The sequence below is a fragment of the Cetorhinus maximus genome, chromosome 6 (assembly GCF_964194155.1).
Source record: "Cetorhinus maximus chromosome 6, sCetMax3.hap1.1, whole genome shotgun sequence".
Classification (NCBI taxonomy): domain Eukaryota; kingdom Metazoa; phylum Chordata; class Chondrichthyes; order Lamniformes; family Cetorhinidae; genus Cetorhinus; species Cetorhinus maximus.
Window position 1 is genome coordinate 8,442,170 of NC_135884.1, and position 23,718 is coordinate 8,465,887.

Consider the following 23,718-nt stretch of genomic DNA (forward strand, 5'->3'; position numbering starts at 1 on the left):
CGTGATGCCCACCACATCATACCTGCCAATTTCAATCTGCGCCACATGCTCATTTACCTTATTTCGTATACTGCGTGCATTCAGATACAACACCTTCAGTCCTGTATTTCCCGTCCCCTTTCTCATTGTCGTCCCTTTATTTGATGTGCTTGAAGTTAGACTCCTAGCCCTTTCCAAACACACTGTCCTATTTTATGTTCTGGGGACTTTAATAGCCTCTCCTGAGCTCTCCTTTCTTTTCAGTTTTTTCATAATTTTCCATGAAGTTGAATCCACCCCCCCCCCCCCAACACGCTAACCTGCTGCTTTGTTTCCCACGAGCATATTGGTAACAAATTACCCAACCTGAATAGAATGTTGGGAGTCCAACACCCAACTGATGGTATCATCAGTAGCAGAAACAGTCAGCATATGCTCAGAACCAAGATCGTATCAAGTATGAACACCAAATGGCATGTCAGATGCCAAATCATGACAATACCGCAATCAGAAACACTGAGCAATCCTATTGCGACTAGAACACAGTCTAAGATGCAACACAGACAAAGCATCCCTAACCAGCATTCTGAAAGTGTACAGCAGCCTCCAGGAAGGTCACCATAACTAAAGCTGGATGGATTAGTGAACCACTGACACATTTCAGAGACGTGTAAATTTATCGCTCTATGTTAAAATACATTCAAACACAATGTTAATTTGCTTCACTTTCATGTAAATAGTTTGATTCTATAACGGTAAACCTTTAGTTAGAAAAAAGGGGATGTTTTGACATGAGGTGCATATACATTTGAGGGCACATATCTTAAACCACTGTCAATCATTACTATCTTGAGACAGGATACGATGTATCAGTCCCATGACTTATAGGCAGCAATGAATGAGGTCAGACATGTGTCTCACAGCCTCCCAGTTAACTTTATTTAAAGATAAGACTACATACAGATAAAAAAAACCACATTATTGTTTCACTAATTCTTGTGTATGATTGGTATGTTTACATCGAACAAAAGCAGAATATAAAAGAGGCCAATCATCTGAGCCCTAGGAGTTCTTCAGGGCAGCATCCTGGATAATATTCAGGCTTGGGCTGTGTTAGGGGAAATACAGTAAGAATTTATTGAAAGGGAATGAATTACTTAAAATCTCCAGGCAGCCTGTGCTACCAAGCACACTAACAGTTAAAGGTTACCAGATGAACCTTGCACAGCCTTAGGGCCTGCAAACAACAGAAAGGCCTTGGGGGCCAGACTGGAGACAAGGGTTGAAAATAACATAGATTAAGTGTGCTCTTCAACAGATAAGGAAAGGCCAGATGGTTCTAGCTTAGATTGGAGGAGAAAGTTCTGCCTGGGTGTAGGGGTATGTGTGTACCTATATATTGACAAGATTGGAATCTGAACAGTATTCTTGTATGTGACTAGTAATGTATAAATATGTTGAATACTTGTAATTTATCAGAGTACTACCTCAAGCTGCTTGAGGTGGATCTCTCCTTGCAATTGCTCGAATAAACGATCGTAACCTGTACCTGAGCCTCCTGTGGTTCGCTCGTCAAAGTTACCACAACAGCTTGGCGTAGTCGGCAGGATACTCGGATCGGATCTTCGGGATGGCTCTGCAAAGTGGCTGAGTATACTTCATTTACCACCCATAATTTGTACAGTAAGCCTACCCGAGAACGGTCTGGTCAAGTATCAAAAGAATCGGGAGGAGGACTCAGGATAGGAGGCGCCGAGATAGGAGGCAAAGCTGCGCTGGCAGGCTAGCAGAGCCGAAGCCACGCAGGGGGGCCGGACCACTACTGTAAGATGAGGCGGAGCCGCACTGGCGGGCTACAGTTTGAATTAGAACCATAGTTGATGCCGCGCAGAGGCCAGACCCCTGGTTAGAGAAAAAAAGGTGGAGCCGCGCTGGCGGGCTACGGTTTAAAACAAAACCATAGTTGAAGCTGCGCAGAGGCCTGACCCCTGGGGAAAACAAGTAGACCGTAAGTAATTAAGTTATCAGAGCCGCGTGAACTAACTGCACAGAGACAGACGGGAATATAAGAACAGAATGCCGTCAGGAAAACAGGAAAGTGCTATGGAACTCGACTGGGTAGCCGCGAACTCCATCATTAGGTTCATAGCGGAACAAGAGAGAATGTGGAAAGATGATTGGGACCTGAAACGTCCCCTACTGAATTTTTTGTAACTTAAAAAAATGAATTGATCTAAGTTACAAGATCTGTTTGTGCTGGAGAGAGAGAGAGAGAGAGAGAGAGAGAGAGAGAGAGAAAAAGGGGTACCCCCTAGGGGGGTTAATGAGCAGTGACAAGCAGGAGCAGAGGAAATGTGAGCTTCAGTCAGTTTGATTGTCCCTATAGGTGGAGCCTCTAAGATCCCTTTATTCCCCCCACTGCTACTTGAAGTTTCGTTTTAAGTTGTTAAGTTCACGTTATAGGATTATAAATACATACCTTTATATATGTGTTTGTTTGTGTGCAAAGAAGCATTTGTATGTGAGCTTTAATGTGTTTCCTTCCTTAAATTGTCATTTGTGTGTGTAGTTCAGCACTTTAGAGTCGAAAGCCCCATATTAGATTAAAGGAAAAATATACTCAAATATTCCAAAGTTTTGAGTATAAGGTTTGAGTTGAGATTTCTGGAAAAATTCGCAATTTGAAGGTATTGTAAAGATAAAAGGGTTTACCTTTGTTTGCGATGAACCAACCTTTGTACCACCCCCTTGCAGTGTAGTATCACCAGCTTCCAAGCTGATTGGGATTGATACATACGAGTTACATTAGCTCATACGAGTTGGTATTCTAAAATTCTGAGGGAAAAAAATACCTGAAATTCAAAAGGATTCTAGGAAAACCAAAAGACACAAACACACGGTCTAGGTGGTTCCAATGGATAAAAGGGGTTTCTTTTGAAGAAATTAGTTAAATATGAAAGGAAATCTGTATCCCAACAGCACTATTATTTGAATTTGGGACAACCTTGAGATGTAAAGTGCAGTGTAATTTAGGAGGTTACTTTTGAATAACTAGGATGCTATCCTAGATAAAGAATGTGTTGATAAACATATGGGACCTTTAATCTGGATACAAATCAATACACATGAGAAAGAGTTAGTTTAATTTTGATAGTGTAAACTACAGTTCTTACAAAGTTTAAAAAATTGCAGTTTGGTTCCCGATGAAGTTCTCAAAAGGGAATGTTTATTTTAAAAAGGTTTGACAACAATTGATACTGATTGAAATGCTGCAAGCTTTTTGTAATTGTCAGTCTGTTCCCAAACTATAAAGTTAAGCTCAAGACCTTGACAAAATTTGGCAGAAATCCAATTTTTGGCCGAGTTAATGAATCTGGGATAATTCTAAAAAAAAAGTCAGACATAATTTAGTAGGTTACTTTTGAGACAACAAGATGTTGTTTGAGAAGAAGATAAGGAAACAAACATGTTTTTGATAAACATAATTTACTGATTATTGTAACTTAAAAAAATAATTGATAAACATAATAAACTGATATCTGTTTTAAAACTGTTATGAGAATACTTTTACTGTAAGTCTCTCCAGACAACCTGAACAAGATGGTAGCTACTGCATGTGTAAAATGGTATGAGGAAGTGAGACAGAGAGAGAGAGTGACAGAGAGAGAGAGTGTGAAGCAATTTGTCCGGGAGCTGTGCAGGCAGCTTCACGGGCTAAGGCAGGAGGCTAGGGATCAGCAGATCATACGGGACTTGGAAGTAGAAGTTAGGTCAGAGCAAGCCGAAGTGCCGAGCACAGGGGAGAAGGTAATGGTTAAAGTGGCTCCCAAAAAACCTGGGTTCGCACCCAAGTGGTTTGGACTGTATGAGGTAATCATGACCAGCGATACATGCACGTGGACTTTAGGGGAAAGGGGCGCTGGAAGCACTGGTCACAACTGAAGCATTTTCTTAATTGATTCCATTCACAGAACTAATCTCAACAACCGACTGGTGATGACTGGGATGGTTATCTGCTTAAGTTCACAGAATGTTAATTGCAATGTCGATGTTCGTAGGCATGGCGATACTGGCAACAAGGTCCGGGATCACCACTGCTCGTCCTGCACCGCAAGAGGGACTTTGGAACAGCACGGACAGTGCCGAATGCAATAGACAACAGGAAATGCCAAATGTAACTGTAGGAGAACAAGTGATTTTGAATTGTAGCAAGGGTTTGCTTCAGATCGGGCGTGGAAGTGTCAGGGGTATGACACACATGGCGGTTGGTGGGGACAGTTTGGGAAAACTGGCTCTTATGTTAAGTTTCCAAATTTAACTACTGTATGTTTTAAGCATAAGGAGTGGGCAGGGAAGTTAGATTTTGTTTGTGAAACAGAGAGCCATGTTTATGTAGCATGCTTGACAATGTATGCACCGATGATTGCTCATTCCCACCCTAAGAATTCCAAATGGAACATTTGTGGCTCAAACGATAATGATGTACTGACTTGGGCAAATAGCGATGGTAAATGTACATGGGAGATACACCCTAGAGGGAAGATTAGTACCGCTACCCAGCCACTTCCCACAACTGTATCACCAATCCGAGCAGAGGCAATTGAAGTCTCTCAATCCACACTAACCACCTTGTCCGGTTACGATTCCAGGTCCGACAAACGGTCTCATATTGGTTAATCATAATAAAGTCTTGTATGATAACATACATCATGAGCTGGTACCCGTAGTCTTCAACAAATCCGGTATAGCCCTGCCCCAGGGGTGCTCGGTCCATACTCATGCACTTTATACGGCTCTGATGGGCCAGTTGATGACTGAAGCGGTTCAGTTCAATGGCGGGATGCGATCAATGGTTATACCTCCAGGCTTAGGAGGGAACCGAGTTAAATGCAGCCTGATAAATGACACTGCTATGATATTCAATACAGGGACATCAATGGTTAATTCGATTGACCTGCCAACTGTTGATCAGAAGGTCTGGACCTTGAGCTCCAAGCTTTAGGAAATTTTAGAACGGGAACAGGGAATTCACAACACCCAATTAAATAGAGACCAGGACATGACACGGTTAATCCAAAACCTAGCTACCATGCTCGAAAGTCATGTGGGGACTATCAATAAACTGATCGGGATAGGGAAAAATATTTCAGATGAAGCAAACAGAAATGATGTTTGCAGCACCTATAGATCCTGGGCACTGGAACAAACCCAAGAGAATTTAAGACAAATTAATGAACGAGTGGCTCCTTTATGAGTAACTAATGAACATTTATTTAATCTTTCACGACATAAGGATCATGACTTGACTTGGTGCCAGCTCAGAGGTTTAACACGTGTATATAGAATGAATATTGAATGTATAGTGAATAATAATATGCTAATAGGCACTGCCTTAGTATACTTGTTATACCTATGTCAACACCCGGCAGAACATTATATGGAGTAGAAAATATTGGGGTGATACGGGGGGATTACTATATTAGGTACCATGACATTCCGCCATATGCAGTAGACATAGAAGGGAATATAGTTAACACCACATTAGAATGGTGAGGTATAGAGACCACCGCAGTAGTATGTGCACATCCAATATATGAGGTGGAAGAAGCAAGGTGCAGATTTAAAGCAGCAGCAAATTGTACAATGGAAACTATACGGGCTGCAAAAGAACTGACTCAGGTTGCATATATGGGGAATGGGAGATATTGTATTACCACGTGGCAGCAAAAGATCCAGTACGGGAGCAACCGGATGTGCCCCATCCACAATCATTCAGTGTGCCTACAACTGCAGGTGCCGGCAAGGGTGGGGAAGGTGGAACTAGTCGAAATATACAAGAGAAAAATGACTACTATTCAGGTCATGGAAAGCCTTAAGGATAACCTGACACAGTAATTGAACCAGTTCTCCTATGAAATACCCTTATGACCAGAGCACCTAACCATGATTCAGAGACAGGCTCAGCAGATATATAGAACTTACTATACACTGCAGCAACAGGTTAGAGCCTTAAAAGAGGATATTGAGCAAATAGTTCCTCCACATGGTGGTGGTGGAATTTGGGCTCAAATGTACAAATATACCTGTGGATTCGGATTACCTCTCATGCTCTGGTTGTGATTCAGCTGATATTAGTTATATATTTAACATACTTGATTCATCGTACCCAAAGGTCACAAAAGAGGTGGCGCTGGGAGAATTTTAACAGATGGAGAAGAGGTTTAGCAATTCAGAGGCCTGAATTGAAGGGCCAGGTAATACAGATGGTCTGACCTAGAACCTTTACGATCCAAAGCTGGATACCTGGCCAGTATCAGTGGGTGGTGGTACGTAAAGGGAAGGACAGTATCACTGTAGTTGGCTACCTTGGGCTAGGCCAAGAATCAAAAGGGGGGACTGTTAGGGGAAATACAGTAAGAATTTATTGAAAGGGAATGAATTACTTAAAATCTCCAGGCAGCCTGTGCTACCAAGCACATTAACAGTTAAAGGTTACCAGATGAACCTTGCACAGCCTTAGGGCCTGCAAACAACAGAAAGGCCTTGAGAGCCAGACTGGAGACAAGGGTTGAAAATAACATAGATTAAGTGTGCTCTTCAACAGATAAGGAAAGGCCAGATGGTTCTAGCTTAGATTGGGGGAGAAAGCTCTGCCTGGGTATAGGGGGATGTGTGTACCTATATGTTGACAAGATTGTAATCTGAACAATGTTCTTGTACGTGACTAGTAATGTGTAAATATGCTGAATACTTGTAATTTAGCAGAGTGCTACCTCAAGCTGCTTGAGGTGGATCTTTCCTTGCAATTGCTCGAATAAACAATCGTAACCTGTGCCTGAGCCTCCTGTGGTTCATTCGTCAAAGTTACCACAACACGCTGCTAAGTGGCAAGTAACATTCGCACCACACAAGTGCCAGGCAATGACCTTCACCAACAAGAGAGAAGCTAACCATCCCTCCTCTACTGTAAGTGGCATTGTCATTGCTGAATTCCCCAACACCAACATCCTGTGGATTACCACTGACCGAAAACTGAACTGAACTGAACTAGGCATCTAAATACTGTGGCTACGAGAGCAGTGAATAACTGATCTGCTGACTCCCAAAGCCTGCCCACCATCTACAAGACACAAGTCAGGAGTGTGATGGAATACTCTTCACTTGCTTGGATGAGTGCAGCTCCAACACTCAAGAAGCTCAATACCATCCAAGACAAAGGAGCCCGTTTGATTGGCACACCCCACCTTAAAACGTTCACTCTCTCCACCACTGCAAACAGTGGGAGCAGTGTACCATCTACATTCTATAAGATGCATTACAGCAACTTTCAAAGGTTACTTCATCAGCACCTTCGAAATCCTTGGCCTATACTGCCTAGAAGAATAAAAGTAGCAGATGGATAAGAACATCGCCACCTATAAGTTCCCCTCCAAGTCACACAACATCCTGACTTGGAACAATGTCGCTTTTCCTTCACTGCCACTGGGTCAAAATCCTGGAACTCCCTAACTAACAGCATTTTGACCTACCGACACTACATGGATGCAGTGGTTCAAGAAGGTAGCTCACCACCCACCTGCTTAAGAGCATTTAGGAATGGTCAATAACTGCTGGCCTCGCCAGTGACACTCACAATCTAAGAATGAATAATATCCCTTTGATGTCTGTAGCTAACGAAAATCTCTATAATTAAATAACTTGCATTAATATAGTGTTTTTCACTACCTGAGGATAACCCAAAATGTTTCACAGTAAGTAATTTTAAAGTGTAGTCAGTGCTGTATTGTGGAAGATGTGGCAGCCAAATTGTGTGCAGCAAAATCAGCAAAACTTCACTTCCTTTTTTAAAACAAAAGTAAACATTTTAAACAGATACACACTAAAATATTGCAGGTTTGGTGCTAGATTTTTCAGGGTTACTTCATTCCTAATAATTCATCTGGGATTCTCAATTGTCTAGTTGTCCCACAGCACTCATTCCCTGTAAGCACAGGGTGAAGTAAAGAAAGATGTTTTCTGACGCTTACAGAAATGCACCACAGTATAAATTGCTCTTTCAGAAAATTAGGGGAACATTTGAGTCATGGGAGGAGGGAGAGGAAGATGTATTTCAAAAATAGAAAGATTAGAAAAATCTCTCCTGTAAATTGTAACCTTCTGAAAGAAAGGTAATCAGAGACTAATTATCTGAAACCCAGCAGGTAAGAAGTCACAGCAGCAGATTAAGGCAAGCTAGCAGTGGGAAGTACGCCCTCCCTCGGTGAAAAGAAAAGTGGACTTGCAAAACGCCATAATGGATGTACTACCCCCTGAGGTTGTAACTCATTATGGGGGCTTAAAGCTTAACGTACACCGTCAATTTCACCTAATACCTTCTTTACATTAACTGCTCCGCATGACTATTCATCTGAGGTGAGGATGATTAACACCGAATAGCATCTCCAGTTTTCAAACTTTTCGCTGTAGCAGACCCCCTGCAAATACTGGCACCATCCCAAGGACACCCTGTCCTAACCTCCAAAAGAGTTATCCGAAGGAAAAACAATGTGGAAACCATTTTTAGTACTATACAGGAACAGAAAGTAGATCAACAAATACATAAAGAAATACAGAAATCTAATAACAGGTGGACCCTAATCAGATAACCTCGAAGATTCAACCACACAACACACTCCTCTTGTGGACCTATCGAGAGTTCAGGAATCCTTGCCCTAAGTCAATATATATGCTAAATAAATTCATACAAAATTAACTATCAAAAGTTTTGATGAAACTCCATGCTCAAGGGAGATGATGTAATGCTGTTGACAGATGTACAGTATTCCTGTATCAAAAGTACTCGATATTATAAATAACTTGACTTCTGAACAGCAGGCCTTGTTTCTTTGGGTATTGCCAGCTAATGTCAAGTTTCAAGTTTATTAAACGGTAAAAGCATGGAATTAGAAACCCCTTGGCTCTGCACTCCCAGGGGATGCATGCAAGTATATGGTGGAAAGCAACATATGAAGGCCACTAACCTCTACTTGAAGGCTGTTCCCAAGGACCACACTAATCTTTCCATTTCTAGTACCAAATTTTGACCACAGCATGCCCTAACAATGTACTTTAGACCCTTCTCATGAAGAGAAAACCTCTCGTTGAACTTAAACTTTGATGATGTATCCCACCTGAAATGCTAACCTACATTTCTCTTTTAGATCCTGCCTGCTTCCAGTTTTTATTTTAGATTTCCAATTTTCTCTTTATTGCTAGCAAAATCAGAGACCATGGAGTAAGTGCCTCTTGGCCACGAAATAGTTGATAGCTTGGGATGCAAGTATGAAATAAATAATACGGTATAGTTACGCTTACACCTTTAGCACTTTACAACACAATACCTATTCAAAAGCTATGCCACCTGCATGAATTGATCCTAAACAAAAACTGAAATACATAGAATGGAAAGTCCAGACAATTCCGGTTCACATTGCATGAAATGATACCTCCTCATTTGAGATTCCCAATCAGTGCCATCAGTTGTTAATTTGAAGAGTAAAACGAGAGACTGTAAATGGCTGATGGTAATGGCAATGCCAAGACTGATCTGGGAAAAGCGTGGGTGAGAATGTTCTAAATAAGACAGTGGAATGCAGTTTGCTGAACGGTTGTTCACATCTAAACTTGCATCCGCTCACATCAGAATTATTTTCTCCACTGACTAAGACAAATAGAAAATTTGTGAGAGCAGTTATATTTCATTGACAATAGTGTCATTCTCCAGTGCAAGCAACGCACGAACACCAGGATCTTTTGTATCTTAATCAAACAAGCTCCTTTCGTTTTACATCCGCAATTAGTGAGTGGAGACAACAGAATCAATTTATGAATCTGTCTTTTTGTACAACCAAGGCAGTATGATAATTTTCTGGTTAGATGAGCGTGTGTAACAATGGTCTAAAATCAACTGGAGTAAATCTAATAGACAGTAAAACTGTAATACAACTGTCCACTGTGATACAACGATTTATTTAGGCTAGCTAAACATCACTTCACCAAAGAAATATCATTGAGATTTGGACACATTTGCAGTCCACCATATGCCTTCCTATAATGAATAATCTCTTCTCCACCCATCACCATAGTTTTCCTTGCATACACCAATTCTTCATCCTTTCCCCCCAAAAACCCCTTTTTCTCCCCTTCATGTGACTGATGCTGCAAAGGCAGCCTCAATTTTCTGTTTTCCATTTGCTTTGGAACGTGGGCAAAGTTGGCAAGGCTACATTTATTGCTCATCCCTAGTTGCCTTGAACACAGCGATTGCTTGTACAACTGACTGACTGATTCTTAAGGCAAGCCAAATAATGCAGACCAATCCAGACAGGATAGGCAGGTTCACTTCCCTAAAGGACACTAGTGAGCTTGTTGGGCACTCAAGAGCTTTTGGGTTTGTACAATACTCCAGCAGCTATCATGGTCATTCTGTTTTCTGGTACTAAGCTACAAATTATCAGATTTATTGAATATAATTTTATAGTTTACTGTGGTGGCATTTATTATACATGCAATCGCAAAATGACTAATCCAGTACCATAACACTACACTATTGCGCCACTAATAGTAGTCCGTTATTTATGTCCATTATATGAACCTAGACTGTAAGTCTGTGGTCTATTTAAACGTTGAGGGTTTTATATCCACATGCAATTTCTAGCAAGGCTCACTGTACAGCAATCAGGATGAGGTTCTCAGGCTGAACATCCCCTCTCAATCCTGGATCCAGGTTGGGCAGCTGCGGCCCTCGTGAAATCAGCTAACTCAGAAGAGCCTGAACATCCAACTTGGGAACTTCCCAGTCTGAATTTCCCAGCTACTTCCTGGCTAAACTTGCTGATGTATCAGGGGAAGTCCTGGGGGCTAGAATCTAAGAATTCAATGAAGATGAATTCCTCAAATGTCTATTTGCAAAATGGTTTTAAGTATAAGATGTAGTTACTCATCTCTAATCAGATATATATAAACTGTAACAATTTTATGATATCATAGAATCATACAGATCATAACAACTCACTGTCTTAAAAAAAATTCTCAACTCCCTCCTGGTTCTTTTCCCAATTAACTTAAATCTGTCTTCTAGTTACCAATGCTGGAAACAGTTTCTCCCCAATGACACTTATCAAAACTGTTCATAATTTTGAACACTTCTATTAAATCTTCCCTTAACCTCATCTATTCTAACGATCCCAGCCTCTCTAGTCTCTCCACCAGGTTAAAAGTTTCTCACCATTTCCATCAGGGTCAGCCTCAAGTCCTGTGTAGATCTCCCGAACATTTTCAGGAGTAATCCAGACACCATCACCAAAGCGTGTATGTGTCAAAACCTGTATTTAAAAATAAAGCCTTTGTTCACAAACTATCGTTAACACTCTGTATAGTACTACATAACCAGATGAGCAGAAAGTTATACAGGTACAAATCTGATGAAAGTACTATATAATGACCCAATATGAACTACTACTCTTTCTGACTGTAAGATCTGAAGTTAGTACGAGTCATTTTTCATATTTGCAAACTACCTGCCGGTCTGGGTATCTATGTCTTTGTGTCCGGTCACACTGGCGCTGAACATCGGTTTCAAATCACTCCATAAAATAAAATTAGCTAATATTAGCTTCAAATCACCAGCATGCTCCCTTCAATTTTTCTCTGCATTGGTGCTGAGTTTCCCCCTTGGCCTAACTTTCAGAGTGGATAGGAGCTCTACTCAGACTGAGTTGAGAAGACATCCTCAGAATAAGTGATGAAATAGCGCACATTTAACTGAGGATAGGCAATGTTTTACAGAGACAGTGGATGAAGTGCTACCAATCCCCTTGGTGTCAATCACAAAAGGTGGAGTCTGAAGCAGATAAATGCTGGAAGGATAATAGACCCTTGGAGATGCCAAGTGGGAAGGGTACACGATTCACAATTCAGGGGAAGAAGCTTAAATCTGCATTGATCAGCAGTGTTTTTTTCTGAAAAGCTAAAGACAGTCCACCTACATTTTCCCATTTCATATTTGACAACGTGTATTTATATAGCGTCATTAACATAAGAAAATGTCTCAAGCACTTCACAGGAGTGTAATCATACGAAAATTAAAACCAAGCCAAATGGAGGCAATATCGGGAGGAATGACTAAAAGTTAATTGAAAGAAGTAGTATTGAAGGCTGTTTTAAAAGGAGGCAAGAGACATAGATAAGTATGAGTGATAAAGAGGTTTGGGAAGGAAATTCTGGGGCTTAGGGCCTAGGTAGCTGAAAGCACGGCCACTAATGACATGGAGTAAGGGGAGAGGATCCAATTTTCACCAAATAGTTCAGTACTTTTTTCCCTTCATATCAAGTTGCATAAAGGGGGTAGACTTTCTGCTTGCTTAGACCAGTAATATCAGCGCAAGTACAGAGAGCAATTGGTAGGTCAAGTGGTATGTTAGCTTTTATTGCAAGGGGGTTGAAATATACAAGTAGGAATATACAAGTATATACAAGAAGGTCTTGGTGTAATGACATAGGGCTCTGGTGAGACAAACCTGGAGTACTCAGTTTTGGTCTCCTTACCCAGGGAAGAATAATACTTGCCTTAAAAAGCAATGAAGGTTCATTACATTGGTCTCTGGTTTTAGAGGGCTGTTCTATGAGGAGCAATTGAGAAAAACGGGGCCTATATTCTCTGGCGTTTAGAAGAATGAGAGGTGATCTCACTGAAACATAAAGAGACCTGGATGGGGTAGATGACGAGAGGCTGTTTCCCCTGGCTAGAACTAGAGGGTCATAGTCTCAGTATAGTCAAGGCTATGAGGGTAGGATGGGATAGTGGAGTTGATGTGGTAGTTCAGCCATGATCTTACTGAATGACCAACTCCCACTCCTATTTCTTATGTTCTTATCTGGGCAGAATTGACAGAAACAGAGCAAAAGATGAGGGAATTTTAAACAGAAATGAGTTACACACAAAGACACTTATATCTGTGTTTTACACTGGTTCAAGGTCCAATTTGCCTTGAATAAGACCCCACCCACAAGAAAGAGATTCCATCAATTGCATTGGTTTGAGAAGGATCTTGACATTGCACTTATTTTCTCTGGTGCACAGACACTAACATGCACATTTTATAAGCTTTACATATCAAAAAAATATTTAATTCACTAAGAAACTGACTAGCGTATACCAATAAAGCCATTCTGTGTTCAGAATAGTTTTTCTTAAAAAAAATTCATTTTCTGTCATTTTTAAAATCAGGTCACTCATAGGTGGAGATTACTCACAGTGAGCGTACCCACACCACGTGGACTGCAGCAGTTCAAGGCGGCAGCTCACCACAAAGGTTCGCAAAGGTAATTAGAGGTGGACAATAAATGCCAGCAACACTCTCATCCCAAGAACGAATAGAAACAAAAGGAGTGGACACCTTTATTAAAAATGCTTACTTTTGGTGACAAACTCATTTTCTGCTTCATTAATAAAACTGCATTAGGTAACCAGTGTATCAACAAATACATCTTAACGGAAAGAAACAAAAGTAATAATTACATCCTATTATGCTCCTCAATTTTGCTACTTCATAGAAAGTTTTAAGTTTGTGATTATGTAAATAAATTTTAGTGGAAACTTGAAGGGTAACCTAGCCAGAACAACTTCAATTTCCTGATTGCACCCAAAGTGGAAATCCTACCCCAAGATGTATAATTTTGGGGTTGCTTTCAGGCATAGTGACTTTTCCCAGCCAGTTTTTCCTGATCATTAACGGTTGCTTCAGAATCTGCAGTCTCTCCTTTTGCTGACAAAATTATACAGTTCTTCAACTGAATCCTAACATTTATACTACTTCCTTTTCCCCTGTGATTTGGTTAATAGAGGATGCTATTGGTTGTACTGCAGCCATGTGGTTTATAACAACTGACATCATTCTGTGGAATAATTCACTCAAGAAAAATTAGCATTATTTATGCACAATTTACATATCTAATTCTGAAGTTTCAAACACTCAGACACATTATGTAACAGAATGATGTTAATATTACACTGTTACACCTTAAACTATGGGCAGAATCTGTGGCTCGGCAAGCAGCAGTGGGCCCACTCACCAAGGCATAAAATGACGTGGGGTGACGTCGGCCATGTATCCTGACATCACTGCGTGCCATTTAGATTTTCAGTTCGGCGGGCGTGCAGCCATGTCCACTGCGCACCCACCGAACTGTCAAAGGCCTATTAAGGCCATTTAAGAACTAAGTAAGGCAATCAGCTGAGCTGCCCGTCCAACCTTAAAGTTGGCGAGCAGGCGAAGAGCCCAGGCAGCCTTCACATTTTTCATGGAACCTCATCCACGGGCAGGATGAGGTTTCACGAATGATTTAAAATTTTCAGAAAAATTTTTCTTAAAATTAATGCACATTAATGCACCTCTGTGCCTCAGGGAGATTTCTGCGCTCTTTCGCGACTCCCGACTCAGTCAACCCCCACCCCGCCGCTTCCAGGTGCGCATCACGCTGAGCAGGCCTTAACTGGCCCGACCACGTAACATGGCAGCGCGGACCCAGTCGGGGGCACTTATTGGATCCGCGCCCGCTCCCATACTGCCCGCTCATCAGGCAGAAAATTCTGCCCTATGTTAAAATGTAGCCCTGACTGTTGTGATAAAGTCTCCTCTGCATGTCTGCTACAAAAGAGTCCTTTGTAAAACAGGTTTGACTAGTGTCAATACAATCCTAACAGCCCTAACTGGCAACCTTAACGAGGGGTCCACAACATGGCTGATGTGTAAAATGGAAAAGTATTAGAATAGTTGCTAGGGAATTCTCTTGTAAGATTCAGGTAGTGTGGAGAGAGCACTTTACCTTGTACCTAATCAATGCTGTACCTGATCTGTGAGTACATAGTGCTGACCCTGACTACTCCCAGCACATGTAGCCTGCAATGTGACAAGCAGAAGTTCACCAACAGCTTGTAGCAATAAATTAATTTTAAAGCCACAGTGAGATACTGTCCTTAAGTAACATTAAATACCTCTTTCATCTGTAGCTGCCCATCTTGATTGTAGTCAAGTAGGTTGAAGATTTCCTCCTTGCTGATATCCATCTCATCGATAGCTTCCTGTTGAAGATCAGATGGCATAATCTGGCTCTCCTGGAGACCCTTCAACTTTGCTAGATGGATGACTAGTTTACATTCTTCCTCTGAAAGGAAGTTAGCAATTTCTGAGGGAAAAATAATAAATTAAATACAAATAATTGGGAATACGAAAGCTTACAATATGAAGAAATATCAGAAAGCTACAACTATATGTAATTGCCTACATTTGATCATTTAAGGACATCAGTTCAAATGCTTCTTCAGAGAATTGAACCCATAATCTAGTCTGATATTTCAGTACAATACTGAGCACATTACATAAATGGCCACACATGGCTATAAAATACCTGGGATACTTCTGAGGCCGTGTAAAGTGCTGCATAAAATGCAAATTCTTGGGCTCCAAGCCCCATTTATAAAACTTCAAATTCTGTGGCCTTTTTACGCATTATTTATGAGGACTCAATTTCATGGGATTATATATTTGAACCTTAGGTGTCTTCGTCCCTCCACAACCTTCACTGTTTTCCCATTAAGTGTACATTCTAGAGACTCAGACTAATGTTTTGAGACAAGTTCAAAGCACAGCACAGAAGCCGGAGGAATTTAAATTCAATTAATAAATAAATCTGAGTAAAATGCCAATATCAGTAACGATCATGAAACTATCGGAGTGTTCTAAAAATCCAGCTAGTTCACTGAGGAGGAAATGTGCCGTTATTACCCAATCTAGCATTTATATGGCTCCAGGCCCAGGGCCATCTATGATTGGCTCTTAACTGCCCTCTGAAATGGCCAAGCAAGACAATCAGTTGTATCAAACTGCAACAGAAAAGCTGAATAAAAGCAAAATCATACAGACCACCTGGCATGAACCTAGGCACCAGAAGTTATCCAGCAAAGTCCACCTAATTAACATCTGGGGACTTAGCCAAAATTGAGAAAGCTGTCCCACAGACCAGTCAAGCATCAGCCTGACAAAATCATACTCACCAAATCATACCTTACAGTCAATGACCCAACAGAAGTGGCAGCATAGTGGCAATAAGATGGTATACTGGAAGATAGTGGTTTAATGATAATGTCATACATACATACAAACTGTCAGGAACAATGTACAGCTTTTAGTTTAATTTATATTTTGTATTTGGGTGTTAAGAAAGATGAAACCCGGTTTTAATTTAATTTAGAGATTTTTGTGAGCTGGGTGCTGGGAAGTCTGGGGCTCCGTTTGCATACATGCATTTTTAATGAGGTTTTACAATTCTTGAAATGAAGAGATGGGTTACCAAGGGGTTAGTAGTTTAATGAAGTTGAAAAAAACAAAGTAGAAAAAACTGTGCTGTTGCCTAGCGACAGGGGTCCAGAGACACATGGAGACAGGGAAACACAGAAAGGCAGCCAGTTAGGGTGTGTATACCAGAGAGTGCAGGCAGAAGGTCTAATCTCTCTAATAAGAAATCCTGCAAGCCTCCTGGGGCACTGAGTTTAGGGAACTCGTGTTTGCTCTGAAGTTTGTGCTTTTTGGGTGTCTCAGGGAGAGATACCAGCTGAAGCAAAGCTTCTAGTGAATGCTCAGAAGTCTGTTAGAAGTAAACTGTTTGAAACTGAGCTAACCCAAGCAAGAAACCTTGGTGTAAAATCTTTACTGGGGTTTTGTGTCTATAAGGATTACTGGGGTAAAGGAAATAGTGTGTGTTAGAATCATTTTCTGGTATCTGTATTGAAATACTTCCAACTTTTTGTCTAGTGTAATATAGTTCATTTTTCTTGTTCAATAAACATTTTATTCTTTGTATTAACAGTATGCTGGCAGACCCTTGTGAATGTGTTCAGTAATTGACCTCCATGGTTTTCTAAATAAAAAGTTAGGATCTACCAAGCCAGGTTTCATTCTGGGATTTGACTTTCCAGTATCAACTGGGATGATAAAGCTCTTGCAGGATTAAAAATACTTGAATTTTTGAGAGATCTGTGAATCCTTAAGAAACGAGTATATGGACATAATGGGCATAGGAACAGGATTTGCTGTGAAGTATATTATACGGGTTGGAATTCAAAAATGGCTTTGACTATTGCTAAGATTTTTCTGGGAGTAGAAGGTGTAACAGTAGATTATTTTAAATCCTTCATTAAGGCTAAACTAAGAGAGTTAGCAGGTTAATTAAAGGTAGAAATAAAAGCAGGATTTTGTGAGGGTGATATGATCAAAATAATTACCTAGCATTTAGAATTAAAAGAGACACCTGAAATTGATGTGTCACAGCTAGAGTTAGCAAAAATTTAGTTGCAAATGAAGCAGCTTGAGATAGAAAAAGAATGAGAAGAAAAAACTTGAACTAGAGGAAAGGGAGAAAGAGAAAGAAATAAAAAATTTGAATTAGCAAGAAAGGAGAAAGAAGAAGAAAGAGCAAAAGAAATGGAGTTGAAAAAGCTCAAATTGGAAAAAGAGGAAAAAGAAAATGAAAAAGAAAGATTGAAAGAAATTAATTGCGAAAGTTTGAGCTTGAGTTTCAAAGAGAGAAAGATATCAGACAACATGCCTTGGCTAAAGAAAAGCTTAGAATAAAGGAAGAAAGAGGAGACAGTAGTTCAGAGGATGGTCCTGATTCCACTGAAGAATTTGATTCAACCAAAAATCTTCATTTAGTGCCTAAATTTTCAGAGGGTGGAGTTGAAAGATATTGCACCTCAATTGAAAAGATAGCTGTGAAATTGAAGTGAAAAAAAAATGCTTGGACCTTAATGTTACAAAGTGTCCTGTTAGGTACAGCTATGAATGTATACATTAGTCTATCAGAGGAACAGTCTACAGACTATGAAGCAGTTAAAAGAGCAATACTCAATGTTTATGAGCTTGCCTTGAAGCTTTTCAATTAAAGTTTTGGACCATAAGAAAGAAATCTAATCAGACATTTGCAGAATTTTGCAAGACAAAAATAAATGTTATGAGATCAGTGGTTTCTATCACTGAAGTTAGAGAAAGCTTTTGAGAATGTGAGGGAAATCATGAATATGGAAGAATTTCGAAATAGTATTCCAGTAACCATTAAGACTTATTTAGATGAGCGTCAAGTATCAAAGATCTGAAAAACAGTAGTTTTGACTGATAACTATGATATTTCATACAGACAGTTACATGTGGGGAAATGATCATATGGGAATCAATAAGGAACCTGGGGGAATGGAAAATCTGGGGGTGGAAAAGATACTAGTTCTAGGAAACAAACAGAAGGATGCCAAAAAAGAGATAGGCAAAAACACAAAAGTGATGCAAAGAAAATAATATACTTCCATTGTAATAAGACTGGACATACTAAAGCAAATTGCTGGAAATTAAACAGAGACCTATTGCAGTAGTAGGAATGCTTAAGGGATCCTCAGGAAAGGTTACCAGGAAAAAAACATGGGTATTAAAATCGTAACAGTGGTACAGATGAAACGTGTTCCCTCAGAACCTACTAAGGAGGAAGATATGGCTCAGGATGGTCAAGAAAATTCTTCCTCGATTACTGCTAGAGAGAGTCAGGCTACTGGAGGTTCTGGATGTTTTAACTTGAAGGGAGATGTGCTTCCGTACCCCTCCAACAAAAGAAGTAAACAAATTATGGAAAGGTTTAAAGATTTTATTTATAGAGGAGAGGTATTCCCTTATTCTTCTAATTAAGGAGGCAAACCAATTAAGATATTGGGACACACTGGAGCATGTCAGTCACTGATGCTCATTGTTGATAAAATTTGTCTTCCAGAGGAGCTAATGAGAGAAATAAAAATTAATTGGAGGTATACAAGGAGGTTATAAACTTGTCCCATTATAGAGTTGGATTAAAGAGAGTGATTTAGTCAGTGGAGAGGTTGAAGTTGGAGTAGTGCATCAAATCCCTATAGAAGGAATTGATTTAATTTTTGGGAATGACCTGGCTGGCTCAAAAATATTAGCCTCACCATGGTGTTAGACCAGCCAGTGGAAGTGAAAGAGATTGAGATGCTACAGGAGGAATATTCTGGATTAAAAGCAAAAAACTGTGGATGCTGGAAATCCAAAACAAAAACAGAAACAGAAATACCTGGAAAAACTCAGCAGGTCTGGCAGCATCGGCGGAGAAGAGCACAGTTGACGTTTCGAGTCCTCATGACCCTTCAACAGAACTCATTGTTTCCTGACTGTGTTGTGACTAGATTGCAGGCCCATAAAATTAGGCAGGAAGAGGAGGAAACTATACAAAAGGGAGACGACATAGAGATTCAGTTATCTGATACTATTTCCGAAAACTTATAGTAAAAAGGAGGAAGGTAAAGAGAATGTGGCTGACATGTTTAGTCCATCCTCTTTAGTGGAAATGCAACAGGCTGATCCTGAGTTGAGAGAGCTGTACAGCCTACTCAGAGGCTAAATCAGAGCCAATACTGGAATGTTATTATGTAAAAGACAAAGCGCTAATGAGGAAATGGAGACCACCTCAAATACCAGCTGATGAGGACATACATGTCAGTTAGTGAGGAAATTACCAATCATCTAATGTCCGGCCAAGTCCACATCAAATTTCATCCGCTTTAACAGGTAACATGTCTGTCTGGTTTACACTGAAAGCAGTGACTTCGGGTTGTGCAGCTGTGGTGTAACGGAAATATGGAAAGTGCATCCGCATTTCCATGATTCTCAGTCAAGCGAAATGTAATTTTATACTAGTAAGCAGATAAGATCAGTGCTCATCTTTGTAGGCTTGCAGCGGCAAGTGTCGTGGTTTGTGACTTCGGGCTAAGCAACCAGGTCAAAGGCTTGTGGTCGGTAATTAACAAGAATTTATGCCCATACAAATATTGGTGGAGCTTCTTGACTCCATAGATTAATCCAAAAGCATCCTTCTCAATTTGGGCAAAATTTTGTTCTGTCTTGGACAAAGTGCATGAGAGGTATGCAATGGGCCTTTCACTGCCATCAGGAAATGTGTGGGAGATGACAGCTCCAGCACCATAACACCATATCCAGATGTATTACAAGCCAGGCTGACAGGCAACTTTTCATTGAAATGTGCCAGGACTTTAGCAGAAGTCAGCTCACTCATTGAGTTCCTTGAAACTTTCCTGACAGGCTTGTGACCAATCCTATTTTGCATTCTTCTTCATCAGATTATTCAGTGGAGCAGCTTTGGTAGCCAAACTGGAAATGTACTTGCCGTAGTAATTCACAAGTCATTAAAAAAAAATCAAAGCTCCTTAATATTTTTGGGCTATGGTGCATTCACCACTGCCTCCGCCTTTCTGGGTGAGGTTGAGAGGCCAGTTTCGTCAATCACACGTCCCAGGTACTCCACTGAGGGCTTCAGGAATGAGCATTTGGATTTCGTACAGTGAATGCCATATTTTTCCAGTCTACGCAGGACCCTGCCTAGGTTCTCAAAATGAGTTAGGAGGTTTTTCCCAGTGTTGAGCATGTCGTCTTGGAAGCAGATTACACCAGGGAGGCCAAGCAGTATTTTGTCCATAGCCTGCTGGAATAAGGCTGGTGATGATGCGATTCCAAATGGTAGTCGTTTGTATTGATGTAAACCTCTGTGTCTGCTGATGGTCGTATATGTCCTGGAATCTTCAATCAGCTGCATCTGCAAATATGCCTGTGATAGGTCAAGCTTTGTGAATAACTCACACCCATTCAGAGCAGCAAACAGGTCCTCAATTTTCGGTAGCGGATCCTGATGCACTTCCAGGAAAGGATTAATGGTAATTTTATAGGCCCCACATAGTCTAATAGACCTGTCATCCTTCACTGCTGGGACTATTGGAGCTGCCCACTCTGCATAATCAACTTTCTCAATTATCTGAAAGTTGTCAAGTTGTTCTAGTTCCTGCTTAATTTTCTGTCGCATCGAGTTGGGAACTGAACATGGTTTGAAGAATCTTGGAGAAGTTTTGGCCTTCACAGCAAGTTTGGCTTCAATGTCTTTAATAACTCCAAGAACTTCTTTGAAGACATCAGTATGCTTATCTAACAAGGAATACAACATGGGGTTGCAATACACTGTATTTATTTTATTCCAGTCCAGCGGAATTTCTTTTAGCCAATTTCTGCTCATAAGCGACGGTCGATCCCCTTTCATAATGATAAGTGGCAACCTTGCTATTTGATCTCCATATTTAGCTTGAACGGACACCTTTCCAAGTATATTCACAGGTTCACCAGTGTAGGTGTTATGCTGGAGGAGGGTTTTCTCCAACGAGCATTTCTTGAAAATTTTCTCTCATGTCTTCTCTGAAGCAATAGAAACAGATGCTCCAGTGTCAACCTCCATTTCAGCCATTTTACCATTTAAGGCAATGCCAACTTTTAGTCCTTCATCTAGTTTCAGATCAAACTGGATGCAATGCAATTGCTCTTCTGCACTGTCACTGTTAGTTTCACTTTCTGTCACGTCTGGACGCACATTAATCTTGTATTTTGTTTCCAAGTAACGCATCTTTTTAAACTGCCTGTTTATTTTCAAGCGTAACTTGTCTGTGTGCTCCTCGTGGTGCCCTTTTCTTGGCGGTGCTGCTTTACGGCGATCAGCCTTTGATCTACATGCATGCTGTAGGTGTTCTTACTTTCCACAGTAGTGACAATCAGCGGTTTTCCACTTACAGGCTTCTGCATTATGCTTCATTCCAGGAGGTCCCCAGCAACACAGATGCCAGTCATCAGCCAATTCAATTCACTCCACGCGATATCAAGAAACGGCTGAAAGCACTGGATAGTGCAAAGGCTATGGGCCCTGACAATATTCCGGCCATAGCACTGGAGACTTATGATCCAGAACTTGCCGCACCCCTAGCCAAGCTGTTCCAGGACAGCTACAACACTGGCATCTACCCAGCTATGTGGAAAATTGCCCACGTATGCCCTGTCCACAAAATGCAGGACAAATCCAACCTGGAAATTACCACACCATCAGTCTACTCTCGATCATCAGTGAAGGAATGGAAGGGGTCATTAACAGTACTATCAAGCGGCACTTGCTTATCAATAACCTGCTCACTGACACCCAGTTTGGTTTCCACCAGGGCCACTCAGCTCCTGACTTCATTACAGCCTTGGTTCAAACATGGACAAAAGAGCTGAACTCACAAGGTGAGGTGAGAGTGACGACCCTTGACATCAAGGCAGCATTTGACCGAGTGTGGCATCAAGGAGCCCTAGCAAAACTGGAATCAATGGGAATCGGGGGAAAATTCTCCACTGGTTGGAGTCATACCTAGCACAAAGGAAGATGATTGTGATTGTTGGAGGTCAGTCATCTCAGCTCCAGGACATCATTGCAGGAGCTCCTCAGGGTAGTGTCCTCGGCCCAATCATCTTCAGCTGCTTTATCAATGACCTTCCTTCCATCATAAGATCAAAAGTGGGGATGTTTGCTGACGATCGCACAATGTTCAGGACCATTCGCGACTCCTCAGATACTGAAGCAGTCCATGTCCAAATGTAGCAAGCCCTGGACAATATCCAGGCTTGGGCTGACAAGTGGCAAGTAACATTCACGCCACACAAGTGCCAGGCAATGACCATCTCCAACAAGACAGAATCTAACCATTGCCTCTTGACATTCAATGGCATTACCATCACTGAATCCCTCACTATCAACATCCTTGGCATTACCATTGACCAGAAACGGAACTGGACTAGCAATATAAATACTGTGGCTACAATAATAGGTCAGAGACTAGGAATCCTGCAACGAGTAACTCACCTTGTGACTCCCCAAACCTGTCCACCATTTACGAGGCACAAGTCAGGAGTGTGATGGATTGCTCCCCAATTACCTGGATGAGTGCAGCTCCCACAGCACTCATGAAGCTTGACATCATCCAGGACAAAGCAGCCCACTTGATTGGCACTACATCCACAAACATTCACACCCTCCACCACTGACGCACAGTAGCATCAGTGTGTACCATCTACAAGATGCACTTCAGGAATTCAACCAAGGCTCCTTCGACAGCACCTTCCAAACCCACGACCACTACCACCTAAAAGGACAAGGGCAGCAGACAGATGGGAACACCACCAGCTGGAAGTTCCGCTCCAAGTCACTCACCATCCTGACTTGGAAATATATCGCCGTTCCTTCACAGTCGCTGGGTCAAAATCCTGGAACTTCCTTCCTAACAGCACTGTGGGTGTGCCTACACCACATGGACTGCAGCGGTTCAAGAAGGGAGCTCACCACCACCTTCTCAAGGGCAACTAGGGACAGGCAATAAATGCTGGCCCAGCCAGTGAAGCCCACATCCCATAAATGAATTTAAAAAAAGACAGCGGTGACATTTTTGAAAGTGAGTATACCCTGACTTTACTATTTTAACTTAGGCATTGTTAGAATGTGCTTTCAAATCTGCAGCTTGTTTCTCTGCCATTTTTATGCTTTGCGCAGTCTCAAATGTTTTCTTCAGTGTCAACTCTTGTTCCGCTAGCATCGCTAAATTCTTTCATTTCTTAGTCCACAAACCAAGCGATCACGCAATGCTTCTTTCAGGTAACCTTTAAAGTCACAATGTTGTGCTAATTTTCTCAACCCAGCCAGGAACTGGGAAACTGACTCACTCTCATGCTGTTCTCTTTGGTGAAACTTGAATCTTTTGGCAATAATTGCTGGTCTGGGATCGAA

The 23,718-nt window shown here is 41.1% G+C and overlaps 1 protein-coding gene across 1 annotated transcript in view; it reads right to left on the bottom strand.

The window, feature by feature from the left end:
• p4htmb (prolyl 4-hydroxylase, transmembrane b) overlaps positions 1–23,718 on the bottom strand; it is a 72,185-nt gene that overhangs the window by 18,372 nt on the left and 30,095 nt on the right. The window contains exons 3-4 of the mRNA XM_078543141.1: positions 15,014–15,204; positions 11,246–11,342 (exon numbers count right to left, since the gene is read on the bottom strand). Of these exons, the coding sequence (XP_078399267.1) occupies positions 11,246–11,342; positions 15,014–15,204 (288 nt within the window). The remainder of the gene's footprint in view (positions 1–11,245; positions 11,343–15,013; positions 15,205–23,718) is intronic.